This window comes from Suncus etruscus, chromosome 5 (genome assembly GCF_024139225.1).
Source record: "Suncus etruscus isolate mSunEtr1 chromosome 5, mSunEtr1.pri.cur, whole genome shotgun sequence".
In the NCBI taxonomy this organism is placed as follows: domain Eukaryota; kingdom Metazoa; phylum Chordata; class Mammalia; order Eulipotyphla; family Soricidae; genus Suncus; species Suncus etruscus.
In genome coordinates this window covers 106,252,919-106,265,887 of record NC_064852.1, presented here as the reverse complement: position 1 = coordinate 106,265,887, position 12,969 = coordinate 106,252,919, and the positions used below count along the sequence as shown (strand labels likewise).

The window sequence follows — 12,969 nt, the reverse complement described above, 5'->3', positions numbered from 1 at the left end:
TTCCCAGCGCAACATTCCCACCACCAATGTCCCAAATCTCCCTCCATCCCACCCCACCCCCCCTTTACTCTAGACAGGCTTTCCAATTCCCTCATTCATTCACATGATTATGGTAGTTATATATCTGTGTAGTTATTTCTCTATCTGCACTCATCACTCTTTGTGGTGAGCTTCATGAAAAGTTCCAGCCCTCCTCTCATTGTCTCTGAGGATTGTTACAAAAATGACTTTTATTTTTCTTAAAACCCATAGATGAGTGAGACTATTCTGCTCTCTCTCTCTCTCTCTCTCTCTCTCTCTCTCTCTCTCTCTCTCTCTCTCTCTCTCCTTCTGACTTATTTCACTCAGCATAATATTTCAAAGAATAGAAGCACACAAAACACTTAGCCGATAACCTTGGCCATGTTTTAATAAAAGTAGCAGCAATTGTTCAGACAGAATATTAATTCTTTCACAACTATAAGAATAACCTCAGAATGGCAAACTTCTTAGCTGAGGAGTCTTTCATGCAGAAAAACTGCTAAAAATATGCTTTAAAAATCTATTTATTTTAAAACTACTCTGTGCAAAGACTGGTTTTATTATTTAAATCTAGATGCTTATTGTGAGATTAGTGAAACTAAGTGAGTGGAATTTAAGTTACTTTAATGGTACAAAGAGCTTCTACAGAGTAATGCAGCAATATAAACTGTATAGCCTAGAGTCTGAACCATGTGATTAGTGCACTGGACTCTGATGGAAGTTAAGACATATAATAAATAACTAGAATCTACATGCATAATCACTACTAATAAATAATAAATAATTTAAATTTGTGTAACATTGGTTGTTTCCTAGATTCTAGCATATTCTATTAAGAACTTAGCCAAGGATGGAGCCAGAGCAGTGATGCAAGTGGTAAGGAGACTGCCTTGCCCACGCTAGCCTAGGACAAACCAAAGTTCGATCCCCCAGCATCCCATATAGGCCCCCAAGCCAGGAGCGATATCTGAGCGCATAGCAAGGAGTAACACTTGAGCGTCACTGTGTGTGGCCCAAAAAGCAAAAACAACAAAACAAAAACAAAAAAACAAAGAACTTAGCCAAGGGGCCAGAGCAGTGGCGCAAAGCTAGGGCATTTGCGTTGTATGCTGCTGACCTAGGACAAACGGCAGTTCGATCCCCTGGCGTCCCATATGGTCCTCCAAGCCAGCAGTGATTTCTAAGTGCTTAACCAGGAGTAACCCCTGAGCATCAACGGGTATGGCTCAAAAACAAAGAAAAACTTAGCCAAATCAAGGGGGGGGGAGGCATTCATGCTAAGCCCTGTTTTATTTCTTCATTCAAATTATTTGTGGATATACCTATTCCTGAGGTACGTATGTTTGAAATAAATCCTCAAAAAGTGAGCAAGAAAAGTGGCTAATGAAAAGACTCATGCATTGCTTTTATGCTACAATTAACATTTTAGGATCTGGAAGGGGAAGGGACTGAGACTTGTTATTAAAACACGGAAAACAGGGCCCGGAGAGATAGCACAGCGGTGTTTGCCTTGCAAGCAGCCGATTCAGAACCAAAGGTGGTTGGTTCGAATCCTGGTGTCCCATGTGGTCCCCAATGCCTGCCAGGAGCTATTTCTGAGCAGATAGCCAGGAGTAACCCCTGAGCACCGCCAGGTGTGGCCCAAAAACCAAAAAAAAAAAAAAAAAGATAAAACACGGAAAACAAAATTTCATAATCTTGATCACTCAAAAAGAAGAAACAACTTCCCAACCCATCTAATTTCTTTATATACAACTCACAGGCATTCCTTGGATAGACAAACCACTTGGTCCTTGGGGTCCAGGGGGACCCTGAGGCCCTTGGGGGCCTATTGTTCCCCGAGGGCCTTCTGGTCCCTGTGGAATAGAAAAGAAGAAAGTTATTCCAGAAGGCAATTGGGTCCTTTGGGACCTGGAATATTTTTTTACTGCAGGCAATATAATTTACTTCTTGACATATCGTTTCTTAAAGCTTGAAACCCTTGTCATATACACTTAGCCTTAAATGATTCACATTGCAGGCAAACTATCACCAGTAAGCCAAGAGTAAACACACAGACACTGATACAACTTATTGTGTTTTTTTTGCTTCCATAAATAAAAATGGAATGCTAATTATGACCTCCTCCACACTCCATAACAAAGATATAAGTGCTTCAAGATGACTCTCAGTGTCTGTGAGGGTTCATACCACCCAGCTGAACTCTTTTTTCTCCATGCATGCTTATCTACTACCAATCTCCTCCACATTTCTGGAGGCCCAGCTCCTATCCTTTATCTTCTTTCTCATCTTGATGCTGTTGTCACCTTCTGCCTCTTCACTGTCCATTGAGAGAGGGTTGCCCTAATATGATCATTTCCTTCCTTCCAAGAATCAGGCATTCTTTTTCATTAGACAATTGATACTTTTTAATGTAGACCTTACTGTTTTGTAGGTAACATACCACATTTGTATTACAGAGCTCAGTTGTATATTATTAAGTTGTATAATATCTAAGTTGTATAATGATAAGAAACTCCATAATATACAACTCAGAGCACTGACTCTCCTTTAACCTCTTCACCTTTGCTCATTCTCAGACTAAATTCAGCTAAAGCTGAAAATTTTAAACTTCAACACATAGGTATCATCTTAAATAGCAGATGGATGAAAATATAACTGGAACAAAGAAATATAGAAGGGAGAGTCTAGCATACGATGGGGGTGGTGTGAAATCCGAGACTTGCTAAAGTCTGAGGATGTGCTATAATCATATAGAAATAGAAGTATGGAAACTACGCCTGCCCAGTGGGGCACGACTGTGAAAAATTGTGAGTGCTGCCTGTGTGTGTCAGTCTACAGTCCTGTTGTGTGAACCTCTTGAGAGTGGGCCAAAAAGACGCTCCAGAAAACTCGCACTCCCAGAGGCCAATTCTATGATGGGAACACCAAGGAACTGCTCCATAAATTAAAAACCGGCTATAAGCAGTACTTTACAGAAGCCAGGTCCCCTGTTTGTGATGTCAGGCTGGGAAAATCTACGAAACTACACCTGCCCAGTGGGACCCAACTGTGAAAAATTGTGAGTGCTGCCTGTTTGTGTCTGTCTACTGTCCTCTTGCGTGAACCTCTTGGGAGTGGGCCAAAAAGAGGCTCCAGAAGAGCACTTAGCTTCGCTTTGCTATGCCTTCCACTCTTTCTAAGAAAAGAATACCATCGCAACAAGAAGAAAAAATCACACTGAGAACTGTGCTGGATCACTGAAGCCCAACATTTCTCTCCGGACTGTCTTCTCTGCTGCGTGCTCGGACCTCCCTTGGAGGCAAGTCGACCCATCCAGAAAAGGCAGAGCCAGAGGAGTGTGGATGCCTGCATCATTTAGCCAATGAATACCACCACAACACATAGAAAAACCCACAATACAAGTGTGACAATGGGGAAACAATGCAGGCGAGCATCAGACATAGAGAATGAAGATGACAATTTTGCTGAACAGATAATGACCAACAAACTAATCAACCTCTCAGATAAGGACTTTAGACTAGCAATATGGAAGATGCTCAATAAACTCAAAGAAACCATGAATCAAGTTGAACAGAACACTAATAAGAACCAAGAAAATATGAAGACAGAAATCACAAAACTCCAAACTGAAATAACAAATCAACTAACAGGCCTGAAAAACTCAGTTAACGAAGTGAATGACAAAATGGATAAGCTCTGGGACAGGGTATCAGAAGCTGAAAATAGACTTGGTGCTGTGGAAGATGAGATAAATAACAATTCCATACAGAGGGAGAGAATGGAAAAAAAAACTTAAAGCAAATTAACAGACAATGGAAAAATTAGTCAAAGAATGGGAACAGATGAAAATAGAAGTCTATGATAAGCTCAACAGAAACAACTTAAGAATCATTGGAGTCCCAGAGACCCAGGAAGAAAATTTCCAGGAAGAATCAACGGTCAAGAACATCATTAAAGAGAAACTTCCAGAGCTAAAGAATATATGTGATCAAATCCTGCATGCTCGAAGAGTATCAACCAAAAGAGACCCCAGAAAAAATACCCCAAGACACATCCTAGTCACAATGACGAATCCCACAGATAGAGACAGAATTCTGAAAACAGCAAGATCAAAAGGGGAAATTACATTCAAGGGAGCATCCTTGAGATTTACAGCAGACCTGTCACCAGAAACACTCAAGTCCAGAAAGCAGTGGTGGGATATTGTGACAAGACTGAATGAAATGAATGCTTCACCTAGAATACTGTACCCAGAAAAACTCACTTTACAGTTTGATGGAAGAATACATGGGTTCACAGACAAAAAACAACTCAGAAACTTTAGAGACTCAAAACCAGTCTTAAGAGAAAAATGGAAAGACCTAATTTAAGATACGACTAACCAAAAGACACACCAAATTTTGATATAAAGATGGCATTAAATCCCAGGACAATTCTTTCTCTCAATGTCAATGGACTCAATGCACCAGTTAAGAGACACAGAGGGGCTAAATGGATCAAAAAACTCAATCCAACCTTCTGCTGCCTACAAGAAATGCACGTAAATAGTCAGAACAAACATAGACTCAAAATAAAAGGCTGGAGGAAAATCATCCAAGCAAACAACACCCATAAAAAAGCTGGAGTGGCCATACTAATATCAGATAATGCAAACTTTATACTCAGCAAGGTTGTAAGAAACAAAGATGGATATTTTATATTAATCAAGGGGTATATAGAGCAGGAAGAAATCACTATCCTAAACATATATGCACCGAATGAGGGGCCAGCAAAATATTTAATAGAATTGTTGACAAATATGAAAAATAATATCAATAACAACACAATAATTGTGGGGGACCTCAACACGGCTTTGTCAACACTAGATAGGTCAACCAGACTGAAACTCAACAAGAATATACTAGACCTGAGGAGAGAAATGGAAGAAAGAGGCCTAGTGGATATATATAGGACACTCCATCCCCAGAAACCTGGATACACATTCTTCTCCAATGTACATGGGACATTCTCCAGGATAGACTACATGCTGGCACATAAAACATACCTCTATAATATCAAGAGGATAGAAATTTTGCAGACTAACTTCGCTGACCACAAGGCTCTGAAATTATTTGTGAATTCCAAAGGGACACAGAAGAATAACTTTAACACCTGGAAGTTAAACAGCCTCATACTGAATTAACAGTGGGTCTGAGATGAAACTAAGGAGGAAATCAAAAGGTTCCTGGAAACAAATGACAATAAAGACACAAACTATTAGTACTTATGGAATACAGCAAAAGGAGTACTAAGAGGAAAATTTATAGCTTTGCAAGCACACATCAAAAAGGAAGAAGGAGCTTACGTGAGTAGCTTAATGACACAGCTAATAGAACTAGAAAGTGCTCAACAAAAGGACCCAAAAATAGGAAGACAGAAGGAAATAACAAAGCTGAGAGAGAAATCAATGAAGTGGAAACCTAAAAAACAATTGGAAAGATCAACGAAAGCAGAAGTTGGTTCTTTGAAAAAATAAACAAGATTGATAGATCACTGGCAAAACTAAAAAGAAAGAGAGAGAGAGAGAAACTTGATAATTCATATTAGGAATGAAAAAGGAGAGATCGTTACAGATATGGCAGAGATTCAAAGGGTAATCAGAAACTACTTTGAGAAACTCTACGCCACTAAAAATGAGAACCTGGAAGAAATGGATAAATTCTTGGACTCATAATTTTCCATGATTGAAGAAAGAGGATGTAGCATATATAAATTCCCCCATCACTACTGATAAAATTAAAACAGTAATCAAATGCCTGCACAAAAACAAAAGCCCAAGTCCTGATGGATTCACTAATGAATTCTTTCAAACATTCCAAGAGAAATTATTACCAATCCTGGCAAGACTCTTTCATGAAATTGAACAAATGGAAACACTTCCAAATAGCTTTTATGAAGCCAACATCACCTTGATACCTAAAGCAGACAAAGATGCTACGAAAAAAGAAAATTACAGACCAATATTGCTGATGAATACAGATGCAAAGATCCTCAACAAAATCCTGGCAAATAGAATTCAATGCCTCATTAAGAAGATCATCCACTACGATCAAGTAGGTTTCATCCCAGAAATGCAAGGACGGTTTAACATCCATAAATCTATCAACATAAAACACAACATCAACAACAAGAAAAATAAAAACCACATGATCATATCAATAGATGCAGAGAATGCATTTGATAAGGTCCAACACCCATTCTTGATCAAAACTCTCAGCAAGATGGGAATGGAAGAAACCTTTCTCAATATAGTTAAGGCCATCTACCACAAGCCAGTGGCAAATATTATCCTCAATGGAGAGAAACAAAAAGCCTTCCCTCTAAATTCTGGCATAAGACAAGGCTGTCCTCTCTCACCACTCCTATTCAATATCGCACTGGAAGTACTCGCTATAACGATTAGGCAAGAAAGAGATATCAAGGGAATCCAGATAGGAAAGGAAGAAGTCAAGCTCTCACTGTTTGCAGATGACATGATACTCTTCTTAGAAAACCCTAAAGACTCTACCAAAAAGCTTCTAGAAACAATAGACTCATATAACAAGGTGGCAGGCTACAAAATTAACACACAAAAATCAATGGCCTTTCTATACATCAATAGTAATAAGGAAGAAATGGACATTAGAAAAACAACCCCATTCACAATAGTGCCACACAAACTCAAATATCTTGGAATCAACTTGACTAAAAATGTGAAGGACCTATACAAAGAAAACTATAAAACTCTGCTCCAAGAAATAAGAGAGGACACGCAGAAATGGAAACACATACCCTGCTCATGGATTGGCAGGACTAACATCATGAAAATGGCAATACTCCCCAAGGCATTATACAGATTTAATGCGATCCCTCTAAAGATTCCCATGACATTCTTCAAAGAAGTTGATGAGGCACTTTTAAAATTTGTTTGTAACAATAAACACCCTAGAATAGCTAAAGCAATCATTGGGAAAAAGAATATGGGAGGAATTACTTTTCCCAATTTTAAACTTTACTACAAAGCAATAGTTATCAAAACAGCATGGTGTTGGAATAAAGACAGACCCTCAGATCAGTGGAATAGGTTTGAATACTCAGAAAATGTTCCACGGACATACAATCATCTAATGTTTGATAAAAGAGCAAGAAATCCTAAATGGAGCAAGGAAAGCCTCTCCACAAGTTGTGTTGGCACAACTGGATAGCCACTTGCAAAAAATTGAACTTAGACCCCCATCTAACATCATGTACGAAGGTAAATTCCAAATTGATTAAAGGCCTTGATATCAGATCCAAAAACATAAAATATATAGAACAACAACACATAGGCAAAACATTCTAGGATATTGAGACTACAGGCATTTTCAAGGAGGAAACTGCACTCTCCAAGCAAGTGAAAGCAGAGATTAACAGATGGGAATATATTAAACTGAGAAGCTTCTGCACCTCAAAGGAAATAGCGCCCAGGATACAAGTGCCACCCACTGAGTGGGAGAAACTATTCACCCAATACCCATCAGACAACGGGCTAATCTCCAAAATATACAAGGCACTGACAGAAATTTACAAGAAAAAATCATCTAATCCCATCAAAAAATGGGGAGAAGAAATGGACAGACGCTTTTACAAAGAAGAAATACAAATGGCCAAAAGACACATGAAAAAATGTTCCACATCACTAATCATCAGGGAGATGCAAATCAAAACAACTATGAGGTACCACCTCACACCACAGAGAATGGCACACATCAGAAAGAGTGAGAACAGGGCCGGCGAGGTGGCGCTAGAGGTAAGGTGTTTGCCTTACAAGCGCTAGCCAAGGAAAAGACCACGGTTCGATCCCCCGGTGTCCCATATGGTCCCCCCAAGCCAGGGGCAATTTCTGAGCGCGTAGCCAGGAGTAACCCCTGAGCATCTAATGGGTGTGGCCCAAAAAAACAAAAAAAAAAAAAAAAAAAAGAGTGAGAACAAACAGTGTTGGTGGGGATGTGGAGAGAAAGGAACTCTTATCCACTGGTGGTGGGAATGCCATCTAGTCCAATCTTTATGGAAAGCGATATGGAGATTCCTCCAAAAACTGGAAATCGAGCTCCCATACGATCCAGCTATACCGCTCCTAGGAATATATCCTGGGAACACAAAAATACAATACAATAACCCCTTCCTTACACCTATATTCATTGCAGCACTATTTACCATAGCAAGACTCTGGAAACAACCAAGATGCCGTTCAACAGACGAATGGCTAAAGAAACTGTGGTACATATACACAATGGAATATTATGCAGCTGTCAGGAGAGATGAAGTCATGAAATTTTCCTATACATGGATGTACACGGAATCTATTATGCTGATTAAAATATGTCAGAAAGAGAGAGAGAAAATCAGAATTGTCTCACTCATCTATGGGTTTTAAGAAAAATGATAGACATACTTGTAATAATAATTTTCAGACACAAAAGAGAAAAGAGCTGGAAGTTACAGCTCACCTCAGGAAGCTCACCACAACGAGTGATGAGTTTAGTTAGAGAAATAACTACATTTGGACTGTCCTAATAATGAGAATGTATGAGGGAAATGGAGAGCCTGTCTAGAGTACAGACGGGTGTCGGGTGTGGAGGAGGGAGATTTGGGACATTGGTGATGGGAATGTTTTACTGGTGATGGGTGGTGTTCTTTACATGAGTGAAACCCAAACACAATCATGTATGTAATCAAGGTGTTTAACGAAATATATATATAAATAAAAGAAGGAACACCAAAAAAAAAAACAGGAAATAGAAGTATGACTGACATAAAGATGTTCAGAGATATAGGGCTCAGGTGAACTGAAATGTGTTTTGTAGTAATTAAGGATATGTTATGGGTGATATTAAGGAACCTATAAATAGTAACAAAGGAGAGAAGGGAATTGGTGAGATGAAAAATCAGCTAGATGGGAGAAGAGTTAAATGATGTTATGTGAAAAAGACTAAGAATGAGGAGAATGAAGATGAACGATATAGTGTTGTAGAAAATGCTGAAGGAAGAAAAAGAATCACATGAGTAACCTATCATGTCAAATGCTATAAAGATTCCAAGTAAGCTCAGAAATAAATCACGGCTCTTGTTTGGTAACAAGATAATACTCAATGACTTTAATGAAAATAATATTTTTGTCGATTTATTTATTTATTTATTTTGGTCCATACCTGGTAATGCTGAGGGGTTACTCCTGGCTATGAGCTCAAAAATCGCTCCTGTTTAAGGGACCATATGGTACGCCTGGGAATTGAACTGCGGTCCATCCTAGGCTAGCGTGGGACAGGCTTACCCCTTGTGCCACCTCGCCAGCCCCATTAATAAAAAGAATTTTTATAGGTCTCAAGGGAAGTAAAAGTTCCATATAAGTAAAAAATTATTTTGGTTGTCTATAAGTGGAAAAACTCACTATGAAAACCTTTTTATTTTTGTTTTGTTTGAGCTCCTCTATTTTTCTGCACATATTACTTGGTAGCATGTTTTATTTCCATTGCAGGCATGGATATATAGACCTTTGTTCATTTAGCTACTGATGGACAATTTGATTGTTTTCAATATTCTATACTATTATGAATAAAAGTATCATAAACATTTTTGTACACAAAATTATTTAAGGAGTAAGACTGCAGAAAAATATGAGAAAACAATTCTTAAAAAATTATATTAAAGGAAGCAGAGTTGAGGTAGTTGAGTTTTTAAAAGTATGATGGAGAAAAAGAGTATGTGATTTAAAAATAGTACTTTATAAGGGGTTAAGAATATATCAGTTTGGGGCCAGAGTAATAGCACAGCAGTAGGGCATTTGCCTTGCATGCAGCTGACCTGGGATGGACCTGGGATCAATCTCCGGCATCTCACATGGTCCCCTGAGCCTGCCAGGAGCAATTTCTGAGCATACAGCCAGAAATAACTCTTGAGCATCACAGGGTGTGGCCCCCAAATTGAAAAAGAATATATCAGTTCTATTTATTGAGTAGTTAAGAATGGAGTAAAAGGGTTGAATATAAGTGAACACATTTTGTTTTGTGAAGCAGAGACAAAAATGACTTGAATGATCAGGAAGAATGTTTTAGAGAATTCAAAGAATTTAGAAAGGTAGCAACGATGGAGGCTGAACTCAAGGTTCACCAAAGCAAGACATGCTCTGTGACCCACACCCGACCCCATAAGTGTCTAATTTCATAGTATCTATATGATAATCTATAAATATAGAGCATGAAATAAAAATAATACATATGATAGGCTTCCTTATGGAAGATAGAATTCATTTGTTCCTAGGGTGTACTTAGTTAAGTGGGTTAGATAAATAACTACTCCAGCAACTATCATGACAATGGTAGTGAGTGAGAGAAGTAGAATGCCTGTCTTGAATACAGGCAGGGAAAGTGGGGAGGATGGAAATGGGGGACATTGGTGGTGAGAAGTTTGCATGGGTGAAAGGGGTATTTTTTTATGACTGAAACCAAACTACTAATATGTTTGTAATCATGGTGCTTAATTAAAAAATTTTTAAAGAATAGTAACTATGTGAGTTTTGGAAATAAACTAACTAAATAAATATATAAATAAAAGTAAAGGAAAATCAAGAATCTGAAGTAAAAAACAATTAGAAGATTTGCCCAAATTTAGAGATGAGCTGGTAAGACCTGAATTTAACAAGTGACTAAACTTTTGCCAACCCTTAGGGTACTTTTGTGCATGTTATAATACATGGGCACAACTTTATCTCTTGGTTGATGTCTGTATACAGTGTATAATTTGAACTACACGGTTTTCTGGCCCTCATATATGAGAACAGACAGTAGAGCTGTGAGTTTGATTTACATAGTGCAAAGGAAAAAGAAGGAATCTACAACTGAGAAATTATCTAATGATATATTTGTCTAATGGTGATACAGAACTTCCCCCAAATAAACCACATTTTTGTTATAACTAAAGTAAGAGAATATATGAGACAGACTATTGCTTTGGAGACAAAAAAAACTTACAATATTAACAATCTTGTTTCTGATACAAACATTTTTTAAAATACTAAGCTATTAAACATTTTGACAGAAGAACACTAGTATTTTGAAATAGGAAAAGAGCATATGTAGAACTTTTATTTTAAAATATATAAGAACTTTTATTTAAAAATATATAATGGGATTTGTCTTACAAAGGGTAATAATATTTAACCCCAAAATACATTACCTTTGGGCCCTGTTCACCTCGCTGGCCCTTTGGCCCTCGGAGTCCTGGACCACCCTAGCAAACAGATGTTAGTTGTTAGCACAAAGACAAATCTTTAGGCAGTATATTTTCCCCATTTTCTTTAATAATATGAATTATGTAATTCTTGTTTTGTTTGTTTGTTTGTTTTTTTTTTTTTTTTTTTTTTTTTGTTTTTGGGCCACACCCGTTTGACGCTCAGGGGTTACTCCTGACTATGTGCTCAGGAATCACCCCTGGCTTGGGGGGACCATATGGGACGCCGGGGGATCGAACCGCGGTCCGTTCCTTGGCTAGCGCTTGTAAGGCAGACACCTTACCTCTAGCGCCACCTTCCCGGCCCCTGTAATTCTTGTTTTGTACAAATGTCAACACATTATGTAATGGTATATATTCATCATGACCTTATCTGGAAATTTACCACCCGGGCCCAGAAATTTGGCTGATGATTTCACAGCAAGTTTAAGAAAACTTTTTTATGCAAAAAACCCTTGAAATTTTAAAGTTTTAAATTTTTAAAATTTAAAGAGTTTTAAATTTTAGATCCTAAAATCATTTCTATTAATGGACACAAATAATAAAATTTAAATTTGTATATATGTTATCCAAAAATTCTGCCATTCAATTCTTTAGTGAAGTTGCCAAAATCCCAGATAGAAATAATTTAAATTTTTTTTTTTGGTTTTTGGGCCACACCTGGCATTGCTCAGGGGTTACTCCTGGCTGTCTGCTCAGAAATAGCTCCTGGCAGGCACGGGGGACCATATGGGACACCGGGATTCGAACCAACCACCTTTGGTCCTGATCGGCTGCTTGCAAGGCAAACACCGCTGTGCTATCTCTCCGGGATAAATAATTTAGATTTATCTCTACTTAAGTCTAATAGATTTGACATATATACATTACTGTCAAAACTTTTGCCTTTAGCACTATTATTTACCTAAATAAATCACTTTTATTTATTATTTTATTATAAATTTTTATAATAATAAAATTATTATTTTTATTATTTAACTAAATAAATCACTTTTATTTACCTAAATACAAACATAAATGTAAATATTTTGATATGTATTCTCTATAAATCTGATTGCACATGCTTGCCTATATACATATATAAATGCACAATTATTTTATTGACTATTTCACTTAACTCTTTTAAAAACAAATAGTATAACACTGGCGTCAATAAAAATGCATTGTTATTAAACATGAGTATTACTTATTAACCAATAAATCATATAGAAGACAATCTTCAATATATTGTAAATATCGCTGTTAAATTTAGCTACCATTTGTTCCTTTTAAAGTGTGTAAATCATAAGTCTGTTTAGTTAAAAGGGGAGATTAACAAATATTGGGAAATCATCTGGATACCAGATTGTATTTTCTTTCCTTTTCTTTTTTTTTTTTTCTTTTTTTTTTTTTCCTTTCTTTAGTGAGGGCCATACTTGTGGGTGCTCAGGCATCCTCTTGGTTCTGTGCTTAGGAATCATTCCCGCATTATCCAGGGAAGCATAGGTGATACCCATAACTTGAAGCAGGATTGGCCACAATGTAAAGCAAATGCCTTACTTCCTGTACTAAAGACTATCTCTTTTAATTGAGCGGAAGGATAAAGAGATAACTGGGAATTGAATACTAACTTTTTCACTACATGATTTCAATTAATTTTTGTTATGTCCATGACAACTG

At 37.5% G+C, this 12,969-nt stretch overlaps 1 protein-coding gene across 1 annotated transcript in view; it reads right to left on the bottom strand.

Annotated features, from left to right (window-relative positions):
• The window catches only part of COL14A1 (collagen type XIV alpha 1 chain), a 275,987-nt gene that overhangs the window by 63,692 nt on the left and 199,326 nt on the right, over positions 1 to 12,969 (bottom strand). Inside the window, exons 39-40 of the mRNA XM_049772885.1 lie at positions 11,257 to 11,310; positions 1,782 to 1,877 (exon numbers count right to left, since the gene is read on the bottom strand). Of these exons, the coding sequence (XP_049628842.1) occupies positions 1,782 to 1,877; positions 11,257 to 11,310 (150 nt within the window). The remainder of the gene's footprint in view (positions 1 to 1,781; positions 1,878 to 11,256; positions 11,311 to 12,969) is intronic.